This window comes from Lagenorhynchus albirostris, chromosome 10 (assembly GCF_949774975.1).
Source record: "Lagenorhynchus albirostris chromosome 10, mLagAlb1.1, whole genome shotgun sequence".
NCBI classification, from domain to species: Eukaryota; Metazoa; Chordata; class Mammalia; order Artiodactyla; family Delphinidae; genus Lagenorhynchus; species Lagenorhynchus albirostris.
This window is the reverse complement of record NC_083104.1, coordinates 61,546,422-61,565,298: the sequence shown is the minus strand read 5'-3', so window position 1 is coordinate 61,565,298 and position 18,877 is coordinate 61,546,422. Positions and strand designations below refer to the sequence as shown.

Sequence of the window (18,877 nt, the reverse complement as noted above, 5' to 3'; positions counted from 1 at the left end):
TTTCTTCTCATTCTTTATATCTGATTTTAAATCTTACTTTCTCAGACAGCCTTAACCGTCACAATCACAATGGGGTAACAGCAATATTTTGCAGTGGGGCATTTTCAACAGGCAGAAAGTTTCCAGAATCAGATCTTTGGGTTCCCAGAATGTGCACTATAGCCCTGGATCCCAAAACCCGAAACAATCACTCATTATATAATAAATATGTTACATGAATAAAACATGACTCAAGTGTTACCGTCTAGAGGATATATCCATATGAGAAATGAGAGAGATGCACAGACACACACACACAGACACACACACAGACCTCTCCAGGAACTTGCTGGTGAGGAACACTTAATAAGTTACAGTTGCAGCTGAACACAGAACCCTCCTGAAGTGATGCCTAGTTCTCTATTGTTTTAGAAACTAGAATAGAGAAGGAAAATTGTCAAAACGCCCCAAAGTCCATGGGATATCATTTTTTCTTCTAATTCAATACAATGTTCCTTGCCTGTTTCCAGAGGACAAATAAGGATTTGTGCACATATGTTACAAAGTCCAAATAAGCCCTTGTGGGGCTTGATAGTCACAGGTTTTTTTAACTTCTGCCAAACAACTGTGCACTGCAGGATGATGACATTAAGCTTTATGTATTGATTTTCAGCCTCACCAAAAAGCTTTCAGACACTGTTATCTTTAGTTGTCAAAATCTTGGGTTCGAAGAACATCCAGTGAATCTATTTTTATCCGAGTTTAAGAAATAACATCAATTTAAAAATAAATACCTTAAAATGCAATTTATATCTACTCCTTTCAATAAATACATTAAAAAGAACTGAGGTATCATTAGAATGTAATAAGCAACTCTTAATCCTCCAACTTTCTAGCTCTCTTGATTTTGATCAGAATATACTTGATAAAAACCAGGGGTTCTTTCAAAAGAATGCTTGCCAACATCAAGAAGACATCTTAAGCAAAATAGTCTGTATTTCAGCACACCTCCTCATCACAGAGCACCAAATTATCCAAAAGAGCATAAGTTACATGATTACAACAGTACACGCTACTATCTCCGTGCTTTGCACTCCTCAAAAATGCCATCATTTTTCAATCTATCAACTTTTCAGGCTGAGAGCAAGTGGGAGTTGAAAAAAGCAGACATAGCTCTGAGAAGATTAATACTTTTAAAAAGAACAAATTCAGGGATTTTATCAAATCAAATGAACAGTAATAAGAGACATCATTGCCCTGAAAAGCATGGGCAATTTACAAATATTTCCTGAGTGCACGTCATGTGTCAGGTACTGTTTAAATGTCTCTTGATTTTTAATCTAGCTTTTCTTCTGTCATGTCACACTGCCTCCCTTCTAGTTTTCTACCAACCAAGTTACAGCTATTCAATGTTCTCCCTTCATTCTAAACCTAACCACAGCGTTCAAACAATGGCTCGATTAATGTATACTTCTACAATAACAATTTCTTACTGGGTCAGCATGTTAGGAAACTAGGAGAGAAGGCTTGGCATGGAGTCGGAAGCCCCAGTCTCTGGTCTCAACTCCAGCACTTTGTAGCTGTGTGATCTTGGGCAGGTCACGTAACCTCCAAATCCTGTTTCCTGATACGTAACAGGTTAATGCTATGTATACTGCAAAGGTTGCTGTGAGGGTAAAATGAAATAACGTACATGGAAGAGGTGAACAAAGGGCTTGGAACACTGTGGATGCCCAATAAGTATCAACACTTGAATCTCAAAAAAAAATGTTATATTCATAGCAATTTATAAATATTGTCTCACTAAAGCTCTTAATATGTTTATATAGCAAATAAGTATACACATCTTTATACATACACACAAATAATACAAAATACCTGAAGGGCCGTAAGGATATTTGCTAAGGCTTGCCCGTATGTGTCATGACAGTGAACAGCAAGAGCCCTGGGTGGGATTTCTTTCATGACACTTTCCAACATCCTCTTCATGCTTCCTGGAGTTCCCACTCCAATTGTGTCTCCCAGGGAAATCTCGTAACAGCCCATGCCATACAATCTCTTAGACACCTATCAAGAAAAGTGACAAGCTAGTAAAACAATGGAAATGAACACACTCAAACCCTGTTGTTCCTTAGCAAACATCATCTAGAAGTAAACATCACAACTAAGATAACTTGCATATCCATGGAAAATGCATATTTTAGTTTTCTAGTCCTTTTCCTTGCTCATTAAATCCCAAGCATTATATAAAACTTTGAATGACATTCCTGTAGTTATCTTTCTCTAATATTCAAGTTTGCCTCAGAATCGTATCTATCTAAGTAGCTACATGTTCATTTATGAAAGTATAAGCTACAATTTCATTTATGGGAGGCTTATTTTCTCAGCCCTTTAATCAAACAGAAGCATCACAGATTTACTTTGGAACTAGTATTTCTCAAGGCGGTCAAGAGATGTCAATCAAGTAGCTTTGTAATCGGTACAGACACTTGATATTTTTGGCTTAAATTTTCTAGCTCATAAATAGATGCTCTTGAGTTTGGTAAACTTTGTGCTCCCTTCAAGCCAAATAACTAATGTTACTTTCAAAGAGCAATATGAATTTTAATGAAGGCAGCATGGTATGTTGACAAAGACATGGCTTCTGGAATCAGACAGGCCTGGATTGAAATCTCAGCTGCCACAAATGCTAGTCATGTAATACTGGGCAGAAGATGAACCTTTTGAAGCCTCAGCCCCTATTCTGTAAAATACAAACAATAAAACACCATTACTTAGCATGTTTTCTAAGCCTTACTAATTAATTTTTCAAAATCACAATAATAATGATGAAGTGAGTGTTGACATGTTTGGTTGTGAAAATGAGAATATATAAAAATCACTTTGTGCAAAATCAGACACATGGTCACCCCTTAACTCATGGCTTATGTGTGTCTTTGGTGCTTATTTTACATCAGGTGCTGCCCTAGATGCTGGGATATGATGGGGATGCAGATGTTAAGGGTCCAGGCTCAAGGTATTATGGAATCTGGAGTCAAGTGAGGACAGACCCTAATCAATTCCACTCAGGAATGTGTAAACACAGCTAACATAATAATTTTGGAACAAAGAAACAGGATTCTAAGAGCATGTAGCAAAGGAAATTGACCTAGATCTGTCAAGCAGGAAGGGCCTCAGTGACAGCCTGAGATAAAGTCAGCATCAACTTGTGGAAGAGGTTGCGGAGGAAGGGTGTGAGAAGAACATTCAGGTGGAATTTCAGGCAGCTGAAATATCAAATACTAAGGGGATTCCAAGTAGGAAGGAAGGTCATGGGAATTCCCTGGTGGTCCAGTGGTTGAGGTTCCGTACTTCCACTGCAGGGGGCGCGGGTTAAATCACTGGTCGGGGGAACTAGAATCCCCCATGCCACAGGGTGTGGCCAAAGAAAAAAAAAAGGAGGGAAGGTCAGATGCAAAGGACAGATGTGACAAGAAAGCAAAAACCAAGGGGGAATGGGGCTCCATAAAGCTGGGGAGGAAGGCCCGGGGCAGAGCGTACAAACAGTACACACAGCCTTGCAAACTGACCGGGTTTTGGATTTTGGTTGAGGTGTCTATCATAAGAGCAGTAGAAAGCCTTGACCAAATGTGGAGTAGTGGTGACATAATGGGATTTATGTTTCAGAAAGGCAGTATCAATACAACATCAAAAATAGTTTGAAGGGAACTCAGAAGGGCTACCTAGTCCAGGTAGGAGACAATTATTGGATGGACACTTGGATAAAAAAAACCATAATACTGATTCTCCTCTTTCTTCTCCTTTATTTAAAAAGGTACATACATTCAACTGTTAAATATACAGGTCTTTGGAATCATATAGAAAGCATGTAGATGACTAACTGAATTTCTCTCTTCATTTCCATCTGTATGTTTTTGGCCTCACATAGATAATTAATCTCCTCAAAACTCTCTATTAAATGCTGGAATTTCTTAATGGCCACATAGAGAAGAATGAGGCTTCCATTCAAGTGGCTGGAGGAAAATCCTAAGTGTGGGGTCAAGGCAATCCAAGGGCTACAAGAGTGCCAGGGATGCTGACTTAAGGAAGGGAAGTTTTCACATGGAAGAGGCTTGAACATGTTCGAGTATCAGTGGGAAGGGCTCTGCAGTTGCATATACAGGGGAGTAAGCGACAGGAAGGGCTAGAGGCTTCAACAGAGGGAACACAGTCTGCAAGAGTCATTTTGGAAAGAAGACAGGGAGTTGTTCCACACAGGGTAGTGTGGAAGAGAAGACCAGGTAAGGTCGCTGGTCATGAATTCCTAATGCTTCCAATCTGCCTGTTCCAGGATTCTCTTCAGCAACACCCTGGATATTATGGAGCAGGAATGCAGAGCCTGAGACTGTGTGTGGTCTGTCCAGAGGTGGCACAAGCCAGAAGGAAGAAAAGCCAGGGGTGGGTGTATAGGCAGAGTTGGATTCAGGTTTTGTGGAGTCTGAAGTTATACTATTTTGGAAATGTTCTTTAAGAAAAGAATACATAAGGACTTCCCTGGGAGCGCAATGGTTAAGAATCCACCTGCCAATTCAGGGGACACGGGTTCGATCCCTGGTCCAGGAAGATCCCACATGCCGCGGAGCACCTAAGCCCGTACACCACAACTACTGATCCTGCGCTCTAGAGCCCGTGAGCCCCAACTACTGAGCCTGCGTGCTGCAGCTACTGAAGCCCACATGCCTAGAGCCCGTGCTCTGCAACAAGAGGAGCCACTGCAATGAGAAACCCGTGCACCGCAATGAAAAATAGCCCCCGCTCGCTGCAACTAGAGAAAGCCCGTGCGTGGCAACAAAGACCCAACACAGCCAATAAATAAATAAATAAATAAATAAAAATTAAAAAAATAATAAAAACAGTAAACTTGTTTTTAAAAAAGGGATATATAGTTGTGAATACAAATTAATAACAGAGCCTTAGAAGGGTCCCATGCCAGCGAAGGACTGTAAAATTTCAGTTTCATAAAGATGCAAACTGTTATACATAGGATGGATAAACAACAAGGTCCTACTGTATAGCACAGGGAACTATATTCAATATCCTGTGATAAACCATATGGAAAAGAACATGAAAAAGAATACATATGTATAACTGAGTAACTTTGCTGTATAGCAGAAATTAAATGCAACATTGTAAATCAACTACACTTCAATAAAATTTTTTAAATATTTAAGTTTCATTATTTTATAGTATTGATATATCTGCCTCTGTGGGCAATTGTCTTGCTTAATTAATAGATGATGGTATATCTCTCACTGGAAACATCTGCAGTTCAAATGAATACACAAAACAGGAATTGCTTTAGCCAAACCGAAAGTTTATCCTGTCTAAAGTTCGATATTCTAAAAATCCCATCTTCACTGCTTCAGCACCACATCCCTAAACTTATAAAAATTAACCTTAACAGCAGTGCACAAGAATATGCTATTTCATATACAAATGAGTTTCTGAGTCTAATATAATTTCAAAGACAAGCATTTTGTATTCATTGGTATCAATTAAGAAAAAGGAACAGGAAGTAGAAAATGAACTTCAATAAGTAGGTCCTTAATGACTATAATAAATTGCTGTAAAATTGCTCTGGAATAATAGCAACTTGAATCTCAGCAGAAAGAGCTATAGAATCTCAAAGGAACAAAAACATGGAAGCAGTATGTACTCTGATACAAATGCCAAAATACGCAGGAGACAACAAAGGGACACTACCTGAGCAACCAAGGCAAAGTTTGAGTATATGTGCAAAAACCGCCCCAGAATTCTGATAGAAAGTAGAAAGGTTGCTCAATATGTTCTATTCACATAAAAACAAATCAGGTGTTTTTATTCCCTCAAACTTTGGACACCCATATGATAAGAATCAAATGTTAACTCTGGACAGTAATAGGCACTATCTAAGTCCTTAGTGTTAAAATAAAACTATTATCTAAGTGATCTAATAAATGCCTCCCAGTCCATGGTTCTCTTGGTCTAGTTGTGCAAATGCAAAAAACATTAGGAAAAACAGCCCACTTTTTAAAATAATACACATCATTTTACCATGAACCAGAAAACCAGGCGTATATCTTACTTCTGTTACTTTCTGCGGTGTGATGTTTCCTTCATATGGACAGCCCAGGGCACAGGATACATACCTAAATTTAAAATACAGAGCCATATAAATATGCATCTGATGGATAAGCCGTTTCCTAATTTCCATTTTATAAAAATGAAGAAATAGCCAAAGAGTCATCAAGAAAATTTATTTTACTCTATTCCTTCATTATTATTCTCAGATCAAACAAAAACAGTTGGGAACATTTTCAATTTAACTCACATTTTAATTTTTCTAATAATTACAATTTGATATACGTTATTGGATGGCAGATGGGAATAAGACAAGTGTTCATCTCGTGAGATTGCTTAAACTATAGCAATACGTGAACATTCAAAGCAGAAAATACCAGTGAAATATATTGTTTTATTTCAATAAGTATATACATTCAACTGTTAAATATCCAGGTCTTTGGAATCACATAGAAAGCATGTAGATGACAAACTGAATTTGTCTCTTCATTTCCATCTGGCTGTTTTGGCCTCACGTAGATACAGTCATTAATCACCCCCAAACTCCTAGAACTGATCACAACCTCAAAGTTCACCTTGTTTATCTCTCATGGGTGTACCTAAAAATCATCCCCAACAGAAGAGTGTCTAGTCTATGTTTAAAAGGCTCCAAATAAAGATATTCCATAAGTTTCTTCAACAATTTAATATAAAAAGTCAAGCCTTTCTTGCAAGGATGATGATACATTTCCATCTTAAAGTATGAAACTAGAAAAAAGCCTCTTTTAGCTATTTTCAGCTCAACACCAATCCCATTTTATTAAAGTTTTCTCAGAGATTTTACAACACTTGTATTAAAATAATGCACCATGTGTCTGATCATCAGGAATGAAGCAATTCACATGAGGGAGAGAGGGGTTGTGGGGAAGAAGGCTGGAAACCGTGTTCTTTGGGCCAGAATATGAAAGGCTTTAGATAGCAAGCCCTTGAATACTGTGCCATGGAACTGAAATTTTGAGATCCCTGAAAATTATTTTGAGACATTCGTATGACAAGATCAGGTTTGTTTTCCAGAAATGCAACTCTTCATAAATTCTGGAAGTGGGTACCAAAGATGGAGGCAAAAACATGAGCAAAGATGATCCCATGTTTCCTTGATTGAATGTATATGTATGTGTAACTGAATCACTTGGCTGTACAGCAGAAATTAACACAACATTATAAATCAACTATACCTCAATTTAAAAAACAATGCTGTCAATTGGAAGATACACTAATTTCACAACAGATTTTGGGGTAAAAACATGAAATATAGATTCAATAATTCAATACATATTCATTGATCTTAAAGATAAAACCAAATTTCAAAAGTATTAAAATGTGAATAAAAATTGGGTTTTGGAATTAAAATAACTAAGCAGCTCCATAAGCCGGGCAAGCAGTTATGAGGACAGAGAAGGAGAAAAAGAGGATAAAGTCAAGTAAAATTTGAAAGCCTATGCTGGACAGGAAACCCGTCTCTCTGCTCTTTCAATCACTATAATTTAAGCTTAATATTCAAATGATTTGTATAAATTTACTCAAGATACGCAGAAAAGAAAATGTTCTTATGTGAACATAGTACTGGAGAAGGTGGCAAGGGATGAAAAAGGATTTTCTTTTTTTTTTTAACATCTTCATTGGAGTATAATTGCTTTACAATGGTGTGTTAGTTTCTGCTTTATAACAAAGTGAATCAGCTACACATATACATATGTTTCCATATCTCTTCCCTCTTGCATCTCCCTCCCTCCCACTCTCCCTTTCCCAGCCCTCTAAGTGGTCACAAAGCACCGAGCTGATCTCCCTGTGCTATGTGGCTGCTTCCCACTAGCTATCTATCAATTCAGGTACAATGATGATAATGTGTTGAAAAGAGAGGTACATTTATTCTGAACCCCAAATATCTAGATATGATTAAAAAGAAAGTCCAAGCTATTCATTTACATGCAATCCCTCTAAATGCAAAAACAAGCAAAAGAAACCCAACAAATGTAAGACAATATAAAACAAACAAACCTCTCTAGCATTTTCTTAACTGAAAAGTAACAACCTGGCTATAGCTGCCCCTTTATGCCATGACCCTAACTCTCTCCATGTGCATTTTCACTCACTAGAGTTTTCCCTCTGAGTCCTTCCCTGGTCTATGGTTGGCCTGGTCTTCATTCTCCATTGCATGTTATCTTCATATGTTCTTCTCCACCCTTCTTTAACCTATTCACATGTGGGGCTACTTTCTGCAAAGTGAATGCAATGGTTCTTAACTGTGCTCATTAACTGTATTTTAACACTCGAAAACAGAGGTTGGCAAGCTAAGTCCCAGAGGCCAAATCCTGCTCATGGCTCTTTTGCAAATAAAAATTTTATTGGAACAAAGCCATGCCCATCTGTTTACCTATATTCCATGGATATTTTGCATTATAGCAGCAGAATAGTAGTTGCATCAAAGACCATCTGACCCACAAAACCTAAAATATTACTATCTGGCTCTTTACACAAAAAGCTTGCCAACCACTTGTAAAAAGTGAGGGATTTTTGTGAGTGTGAAATGGTCTCCCTCATGATGAGAATAGGCTACCACGTCTGCTTTGACTGGTGGCAGAAGTCAGTTTCTAGACCTCTGCACTTCTCTGACAATCTATTACAATGCTTCTCAATCTTGACTGTACAGAATTACCTAGGGAGCTTAAAAATCAAAACAGACACTGTTGGGTAGGACACACTCCAAACCAATTAAATCAGAAACTCAGGGAATAGAATCTAGCCACTAATTATTTTAAAATAATTTTCAAAGTTCCATTAAGCTGCCAAAATTGAAAACCACTCAACTATTAGCAATACTTCCTCACCTGGATTGTTGGATTGACACCCTTATGTAAAAGTGATGTTACACAGCCATGAGAGTATCTAATCTCAGGGATTTCCTCACTGCTACCCCACAGCATCTATCTTTGATTGGACCCACAGCATTCACGACATTTATCCATATTGAATTGGCTGGTGGTTGATTTCTTATAGACCTATTCCAAATAGTTTCTACTCTGCTGAAGCCCTGACCTGCAACCTCTCCATTTCTTTTTTCTTTTCATTCCTTCCTTCTGGCTCAATGTCCATTTTATTGAACTACAGCCTTTAGTAATTTTTTCAGCAAGGATAGACTTTTGCAGACTACTTTGTCAACAAATGGTTTTATTTCACTTTTATCAATGTGTAATAGTTTGGCTAGGTATGGAACTCTAGGTTGACAGGGTTTTTTTTTGCCATTTTGAACATATTATTTCACTATTTCTCATCTCAGTTTTTGCTGATGAGAATTTTTCTGTCTAATGATAATTCCTTTATTTTTATAGTAATTTTTTCTCTACTGCTTTAGGATTATCTGTTTATACCTAATATTCTACATTTTATAATGAGTATGTCAGGACTTGTTATACTTCTTCAATATTAACATTAATACTTTTGTTCTCTTCTAGAAAATCATCAAAGTACTAGTTCATCAAAATATCTATTTTCCCTGTTTTCTCCTTCTGGGAATTCTATTAGGCATTCTCTCTTAATTTCACTTTCAAAATTTCTATTATCTTTCTGTGTTTCATGATTGAAGTTTCCTCAAATTCTACTTCCAGACCACTAATCCTCTCTTCAACTGTAATCTGCTGTTCAATGCAATTATTGCTTTTATTTAACACATGTATTTTTCATTTCCATTTCTTTTCCTTAAATCTTCATTCGTTTTTCCATAAAGACCTGTTCTTTTATTATGTTCTTCCTTTGCCTTTATAAATAGGTTAAGCATTAATTTACAATATCCTTTTCAAATTATTCTATGTCCTTCTTTTCAGTGAAAATTCTCCTGCTTTTTCTTTTTCTTCTACTTATTTTTCTTAGGATAGTTTGTTTCCTCATGTGGCCTGTAATTTTTACCATTAGTGCCTTTTCATGGTGATTTCAGTTTCTGTAGAAGGTCCTGAAGTGACAGTCCTGAGTTATTTTAATGTTCCTATAAAGGATATTTAATTTCCTTTTTCTCTTGCCTTGCACACTTTACCAGTTCCCAGGCAAATGCCTACCTTCATTTCTCAATTTGGGTTTCCACAATACTCATATGTCATAAATCCACAACCCATAACACTGGCACGTATTCCAGTGACTTTGCACTGGCCAGGAAGTGCTTCCAGGCTCCAAGAACGCTCAGTTCCAAATCCAGTCTTAGAAGAACACCTATCTTTTCCCATATAGATTTTAAAATCCCATTTCCAAGCCACCAGGGATTATATCTGGAATAGATACCCCCGTGTGTTAGTGGCATCAGCCTGCATCCTTACCACACTTTCTTTGATGAAATCTGAGGACTTTCTTTTCTTTTCTGAGCTTGGCTATATGTTTTACAAGTTGTTATATTTATGTGTCTGTAATGGGAACAGAAAAGGGAGTCTCTGTATCAACTCAGTCCCCTATAGTCTCTCTTCCAGGAACAAACTCCCAATATTCTTATGAACATTACAAATCGATTGCTTGACACATTCACATGGCATATGAAGCTCAATAGATCCAAAATGATGCTCATTCCTGTTTTCCCCACATTTGCCATTAAAAAAAAAAACAGATACAGTCATTTTCAGTCACTAAATCACTTGAAGGTCAGCTTTGAGAACACGTTCATTAACCAGCATTGGCTGGTTCTTCCCTCCAGGCTCTAGAACATATGAGCTCTGCCAGCGCCAGCCCACGTGGACAGAACAGTACCCAAGCCCCTCCCCAGGATGGTCACAGACATCACCTAAGTGCCCTCCTTGCCTCTAGTCTCACACCACTCCCTCATTTGCACTCCAATATCTGTTGCCAAAATAATATTCCTAGAGCATATTTTTACACTCTGAAAATCCTTAATGGCTTGCCATTGTCTACTGAATAAACTTGATATTCAAATTCAGCAATTTGTGAAGCCTCATCTTTCTACCTCTCTTGCATTTCACGGCCTCAAAAGCTCTTATTACAGTAAATATAAACTTCTCCCACTTATCCAAACATTTCTGGAGATTTCTCTTCACTATGCCTTTGCTCTTTGTAGATTTCCTACCCTGCCTGAGGAGGCCATCATTTCTGATTATGTTTCCACATCTTTACCCATTTTTAATGATTTCACTTTATTGACACCTCCATGAAGGCTTCTACAAATAACTCCAGAGAAATTTAATACAGTCTTAATTTGAACTTTCATAGGATTTATCTGCATGTCTCTTAAAGTACTTGGCTTTTTTGACCATATAATAATTATCTCTATACATATTACTTCCCCAGTCTGCTGGGAACTCTTCGAAGTTAGGCCTTTTTTTCATTTTCATTATTACACATAGCATCACAAGAGAGCACACTATATAAAACAATATTTCTTGAATGAATTAATGCAAAAATATGTTAGTAAAGATGTCATTTTAACCTTCTGAATAATTTCCTATGAAATTCCTAATCTTTACAATCAACGTATAGCCAGATTCAGGTTCTTAACATTCTAAATTCTGTAGTCAGAGATGACAGCACATATTTGGGAGTTCAGACTTGGAACCATGTTTTAAACATTACATAGGATGACAGGGTAATACAGGAATCACCAACCATATTACAGCCAATTGTACTAAAATTATAATAAACTCTGGATAGAAATGTGAGTTGTTTTATTTTTATTTGTGCTTGCTGCGGCCATTTATCAATATTATGCAAAATCATGATAAAAGATAAACAGAAGCATTCAAGTTTTTAACAACTTTACCTAGCAGAACTGAATCATGAAAAATAACCTACAGTTAGGCCTTACTCAGGTCTACCTTCCCACAATTAGCCCATGTTCCTCAAATCATCCTGACATAAAGGAACCAAAAGATTGAGTAAAAGCCTTCAATAAATATCACAAACACTTGGAGTGTAGTCAACCACTGCTATCCTCAGAAGAGAAAAACAATGCCAAAGGTGATGAGATGAGATGACATGTAATGTCAATTAAAGGTAATTAAGACATTTAAATATAGGAACAAGTTTGATGAACCCATGAAGAATATATCAACCTACAAACAATATAAAATAGCATTGCATTATTAACAAGCCACTTATAAATAAAGTTGAGAGCCTATCATGCACTTATCTCTGTGGATGATATAAGAAATAATGACCTTCCCTTGGTCTCAAAAAGCAATTCTGCTAAAATTCTCCTTTTCCTGTAAAATGCAAATTTCACGAGAAATGACAAAACACATTCTTTGCTCAAAAGCTGTACATGAAGGCTATTTAGATGTGACTTCACAAACACAACTTACACATATTAACTGTAGCTGGGTATGTGTTATCTGGCAGACAGCCGTGACAGAATAATATGTGAGGCTAAAATAAGTTGAACTCAAACAAAACATATGTACAAAAGAAAATAGTTTTAACAGATGTCTCACTATTAGAGTTTCATGTGCCATATTTTGGTAGATGATGATTTGAATTGCTCTTCCACACCAATGCAAAGGCCTCAGTTTAACAGTAGAAATTGGAAAGAAACTTTGACCAATAAACTGTCCACTTATAGGAAGATGGTGCCATATATGCAAGTGAGTTCCACTGGGATAGATTACCTGATGGAACACATTTGCTTCATCAATGAGAAGCACTGCCTGCCAGTCACTGTGTATTTAAAACACTAAGCCCTAAACAAGGAGGTTCATTATCTTACTCAAGAAGGCTGCTATTTCAGGATCAGGATCCATAATGACATTTTGCATGAGGCAGGGGAAGGATAGAAAATACATGTTCACACGACCTAGATGGTTTGGCTAACAAACAAGTAGGCTGCAAATTCTTGAAGAAACGTGTTGAGTTACAAATTCTCTCTCCAAGGGAAATCCAGTGAAAGCTGACCATTTTGAGAAAGAACACTGAGCCCTGACTTCACAGCTGTTAGAAATGGCTGCCATTTTAAAGGCTAGAAATTATATAGAGTTAGGAAACCAGTCAAAAATAACTAAGCACAGGAAGAATTTCCTAACATTGAGGGTCTTTCCTCAAAGAAATTGGTCACTGATATAAATGATACAGAATTTTATTTTATTTTTATTTTATTCAGAAGCATTTAAAAACCAATTGGGTTTTCATTGGTTTTGTATAAGAAGAAAGTAGGTGATGAAGGTGACAGTAGGTGAAGAGCTATATAAAATATGCACCTTAGACTCATTATGGTTCTATGAAACCCTGATTCCTTGTCTCCTCCAAAATATCTATTAATATTAATCACATTGCAATATTAATCATATTGCAAAACATTATCGCATCCTAAAACTGTCTTTGTTTTTCCATACCTAAATGTTATCTGTGGCTGTCTATATTAGTTTAATCGCTAATTTGCTTTTTATTCTTCCTTCTCATTATTTTGTATGTCTATTTTTTCTGGGAATTTGAGAATAAATTCAGCATTGACCGTTCATGGTGAAATATTTTTGCAATTTGTATTTTTTTTAACAGTGGGTGAATAATTTTGTTTGGCTCCTAAAAGTGTTATCAGTTGACTTCTTTCAACATTCAGTAGGCTCAGACTTTCACGAAGTTAATCATGGATCAGATCATTCTAGGCCATTTTATAGAAAAGGCCTAAGATGTTATCATGTAAAAGCACATTGCTTTGATATGCACACCTGCTGACTTTGTGAATTTATAACATGTTTATAAGCATCTAATAATGAAATGAATAAGGCACCTTAGAGATAGTTTCCTTTCTAAATTAATATTTTCACAAGAAGAGTGAGCATGTGATTCTTGTGACGTCATTAAAGAGAAGCTGATACTCACTTCAAACAAAAAGGAATAAAACCTGAATGCCTGAATTGGGGAATTGGGATTGACATGTATACACTGATGTGTATAAAATTGATGACTAATAAGGACCTGCTGTATAAAAAAAAATAAGCTTAAATTTAAAAATTAAACAACAAAAAAAAGAAAAAAAATCTGAATGCCTTATATGATAGATGAGAACACTACTTCATATCAGAGGGATTTCAATTTTAAACAGATTTTGACAAACCAAGGGATAATTCTTTCAATAAATGCCATTGATAAAAGGAAAGAAAGTGATTAAATTTATAACAGGCTTCTATTTTTCTCTGTCTTTTTAATGTTTTAAAAATTAAACAAATAAGAGAAAAATAACCTACATTTTTTAAACATATGTGAAATACACATTAAAGAATGAAGTCCAAATTGTAGACATTTCATTGCTCTCTAACATACACTGTATGTGCAGCAGTAGTTAGCTGACTCTGCATTTTATGTCAACGATCTGGCACCATGTCTTTCCTCAATGTGTCCCATATGTTACATAAAGTTCAGAGCATGTATAAAAATGTGTACATAGGCATATGTATGTGTGTGTTTCTGGGACGGGAGGAAACAAACAATAGGCTTCATAATTTTAATAAAAGCTGCTATTTAGAACATATGAAACTTTACTGTTTTTATAGAAGCTTAAATGGCTTTAGTGAGCCTTTATAAAATGTGTCCTGCCTCATGGCCTTTAAATCTGACAGCAGCTGGCGATATACATTTTCTGGGTGATGGTCCATGTTGATGCAGCTGTTGCCATAGTAACACTGGCTGGAGCATCTACTTCAGGTTCAACTAGTTGAGCATGGCTCTTTCCCTTAAATGAGTACCAATGACCTATGACTTTTAATAATGAGTACCTACCTTCTAGATTGCCAGTGAAAATAAAATCTAATTTAAACTCTGTAAAAGTTTGGGAGAGAAGATAATTTTCAACTGCACAAATAGTGAACTCATATCCATCCATCCAAAGGCATAGTTCTAAAAATGACTAGTGTTTCAGAAAATTGGGGGCTTGTTCTCCAAAGGAAGGAATTCTGTGTTGGAAAACATACATCTGTCTACAGTATAACTACAATAAGTCTCTGATGTACTTTCACTGATTTCATTTGGCTGTGGGTGAGTTCTCATCCATCTGCACTTCTGTACTCTTCTTATCAAAGCCTGAAAAACTTCTTAGGTTGTAGCATGGTTAGAAGTTTCTTTATTGATAGGACAATATTAAATGTTCAGCAATCAGTATTAAAGGGGAGTTAGGGTTTCTATTAGCCTTATTAAGTTACCTATTCTATTTTATAAAAACTAAAATGATAAAATTTGTTATTATATAATTTTTTCACATCCATCTTTCAACATTTAAAAAAAAACACTTCCCATTTGAAGCATAAGTTTACATGTACCTGACTTCTTAGAGTTTTGTGTTTTTTCAACTTTCCAATGTGAATTACTTTACTCCACATTTAAACATAAATTGAAATAGAAGAACAGCATCTTCATTTTTTCCTTTCCTTTAGAGGGAAGAGAGACAAAGCGACTTATGTATTTTTGAATTTAGAAACTTAAAGGACATCTCTCCTTTTTGATGGTGGTTATGTAACTTTTGCCTTAAGAAAAGACATCCTTTATTTTCTGTCTATGGAAATACATTATCTTGGTTTTTAAACTTTCTTGCACACCCTCTGAATGTTATGTATGCATGTCAGTTACAAAAATATCTTTATATATTTAAAAAGTCATGTTGGAAATTTATTAAGGAGAAAGGAAAAATAAGTTAAAAAAAAAGGAAGCAAACCAACAAGATAGCTAACTATGGTGTAATCTAATTCTACTTGCTCTCCAAATGACCTTGGTTGAATTCCAATCCTTTTCTAATCCAGTCACTCCAAATTGGATCCACTTGTCTTTCTTACTAATGACTGAATCTTTCTTGCCACTATGAACTTTGCTTACTTCAACCATAGGGAATACAACCGGCACCTAAGCCCAGTGACAGCACTCAGCCTTCTGTTACAAACACTATGCATTTTAATTTATAAAGATGATATGGCATGTTTATCATATCTCCATAATTATAAAAATAGAAAATTAGCTAATGTCTGAGAAACAACTTCTTTCTTAAGTAAAGCAAATTTATTATACATTTCACAGACATGGGCCTGAGTATAGAGCCTGTTTGCACTAGATGCTCCCCTGCTGTCCTGGAAGCAGACAAGAACTAAACCAGTTTCCTCTCTCTTCTCCTTCCCCAAATAATTTTGCTTTGGGGGTCACACAGAGAAAACCTGGAAGTCAGCTGTTAAGGGGAGGCTGAATGGGTGGAATGATGGGCCCAGCGCCCCAGTACAGTTCTCAATTTTACATTTTACATAATCTATTGAATTTCTGTACAATATATTCTTTGAAGAAAAAGCATGGTTCTTTAAAAAATTTAAAAATTTGGAAACCACATTAGATGATTCCTTTCCAAATGCTACTATGAGTTCATAACAATCTATCTGTTTACACTAGGCTGAGATCCAAAAATGGCTGCATTTGGATAATTTGGAATTAATAAAATGAGTAACAATGTCAGTTGCGATGTTGGTCCCTCTGACCTCAAATGACAACATAAGGGCTAGATACGCCCTCATAAATTATCAGCTGATATTAATGAGGTAGTTATAGTAATAAGTATATAATCATGGCCCTGATCACATAAGATCAGGGTATAAATAAGATACCCTATGTATATTATTATACGTCATAAAACAATGTCTAGATAGTTCATAAAGAGCTTTAACAGTTGATGTTAATGAACTAAATAGAATTTGTGGGATTTCATAAGTACCCTCGTGTTGGAATATTCATGTGTCTTGCAGACTTAACGACCTCCTCAAACTTCTCCATACTTTCTTCAATAGCACAGTTAATATTCTTCTTGCTAAAGGGTTCAGAGGCAGCACCAAAAACGGAGATCTCAGTGGCTCCAGCGGCAACCTGAAAAATACAAATCAAAGGCCAAAGCTAGTAATTCCAAAAACATAAACAAGAGCAGCAGAAGCAATGTTAACTACTCTGTAAAAGAATACTTGAATTCTTTAACATTCTGCTTAAAATTTTAAATTAGATTTTTCTCAACTTGCTGCATACACACTTTCGAAATGTAAAAATATTTTATGATAGCACAATAATTCCACAAACTACAACACTCATAAATCACAGAATATACAATGATGATGTTCCAATTTAATTTTGCCTTTCCTAAAAGTTATCCTCAGCAATATTTTAACCGTAATTATGGAAAATACTAGCACCACAATGAAATCTCTTGATATCTATGGAAAACTTTATTTTTACTTAATTATTAAAATTGAGGCTAGTAAATGCTTTCTGTTTTTCTTCTCTTCTTACCATCCAACAGAAAAATATTTTTCCAAGTCATCATTTAGATTTTGCTCCAAATTTTCTCCCTATCTCTTAACCTCACTTCCACTGTTTCATACCTTGACTGTGACAACCAAACTCTTGCGTGTCTTAAGAACTTAATCCTCTTGCAAGTCTTCAAATCCAAAATGTCGACCGAATCAATTCTCCCTTTTGCCCCTTTGGCCATCTTCTCTCCTCCCTCCAGGCTTCCCAGTTCTTGTTTTCAACGTCAAGCCTCCTAGTTTTCCAGCTGGATTTTTAAGACTTTCTATTAATATATCTCTAGCACTGTGCCTAGATTCCCCTTTCTCTATGATACCCTATTAATACATTAAGAAAAAAAATTCTGTCATCTCTCCTCCAACATTTTTTAAAAAATACTGGTTTCCACTCTTCCATCCAAAATAAATTTTTAACCTTTAAAATTAAAATTTTGTGGATAAACAAGTTCCTACTGTATAGCACAGGGAGCTATATTCAGTATCTTATGATAAACCATAATGGAAAAGAATATTAAAAAAGAACGTATATATATATATATATATATATATATATATATATATATAACTGAATCACTTGGCTGTACAGCAGAAATTAACACAACATTGTAAATCAACTATACTTCACTTAAAATTTTTTTTTAATTTAACTAAATTAAAGTACTATTTATTGAACACCTACTATATGCTGGTGTTGTATTTTGCATGCCCTATTTCTAATCCACAAACAATTTTGTAAATGAAGTATTATTATGGCGATTTTACAGATGAGAAAACTGTGGCTCAAAGAGACTAAAACACTAAGAGGAGGTCCCAAGGCTAGTAAAAGTTCTGGGGCCATGTTTCAAACACAGGCTTGCCTGACTCCCAAGCCAAAGTTTCTCCTATTACTTTCTATGCTACCCTGAGGGTGTACTCTCATATCTTTCTCAAGGTGGTTACATTCCCTACTTCTTTAGGACCGGATGACAGCAATATTTATAATTTCTTAAAATGTCTCTGTCTTTCTTTACAATGTGATAAAATTTGTATTAATTCAAATAAAAGTGGTTTCACAAGATACACTAATAGGTGATACACCAACTAGCACCCACAATTTCAACTTCATGCAACCAAGTCACAAATACAAAAATGAAAAATATCCATTAATACCAAAAATAGCTGCTGCTCAACTTTTACAATAAAGCCATGTAAGCATAACACCTCAAGCCTTTACTTAAAACTACACTGATTCTTCTAGTATGTGAAATTACGAAAGCTTCTCGGCATATAAATTCCCAAGGCACATAGGATTGGAAGAAACAAACCGGAAGACAAATAAGGAAAGTTGGTAGAGGCAATTCCAAAGACAGTGATTAGCACCATGTAGAGGGCAGGAACAACAGCAACCTCAGAAAAAGTAACAAAAATAATTATCCACTACAATAATATTAATAATTATAATATCGTATTGGGAAATCTTTGTTATATTTTGTATTCCTTGTTTAAGTGGGGAGCACAAAATATACTTTCAAAAGAATTTC

At 35.8% G+C, this 18,877-nt stretch overlaps 1 protein-coding gene across 4 annotated transcripts in view; it reads right to left on the bottom strand.

Moving 5' to 3' along the window:
• The window catches only part of HMGCLL1 (3-hydroxy-3-methylglutaryl-CoA lyase like 1), a 137,742-nt gene that overhangs the window by 50,807 nt on the left and 68,058 nt on the right, over nt 1-18,877 (bottom strand). For all 4 annotated transcript variants that reach the window (XM_060164112.1, XM_060164114.1, XM_060164116.1 and 1 more), the window contains 3 exons: nt 16,778-16,926; nt 6,083-6,146; nt 1,858-2,046 (listed from right to left, as the gene is read on the bottom strand). In XM_060164112.1, coding sequence (XP_060020095.1) covers nt 1,858-2,046; nt 6,083-6,146; nt 16,778-16,926 — 402 coding nt within the window. The remainder of the gene's footprint in view (nt 1-1,857; nt 2,047-6,082; nt 6,147-16,777; nt 16,927-18,877) is intronic.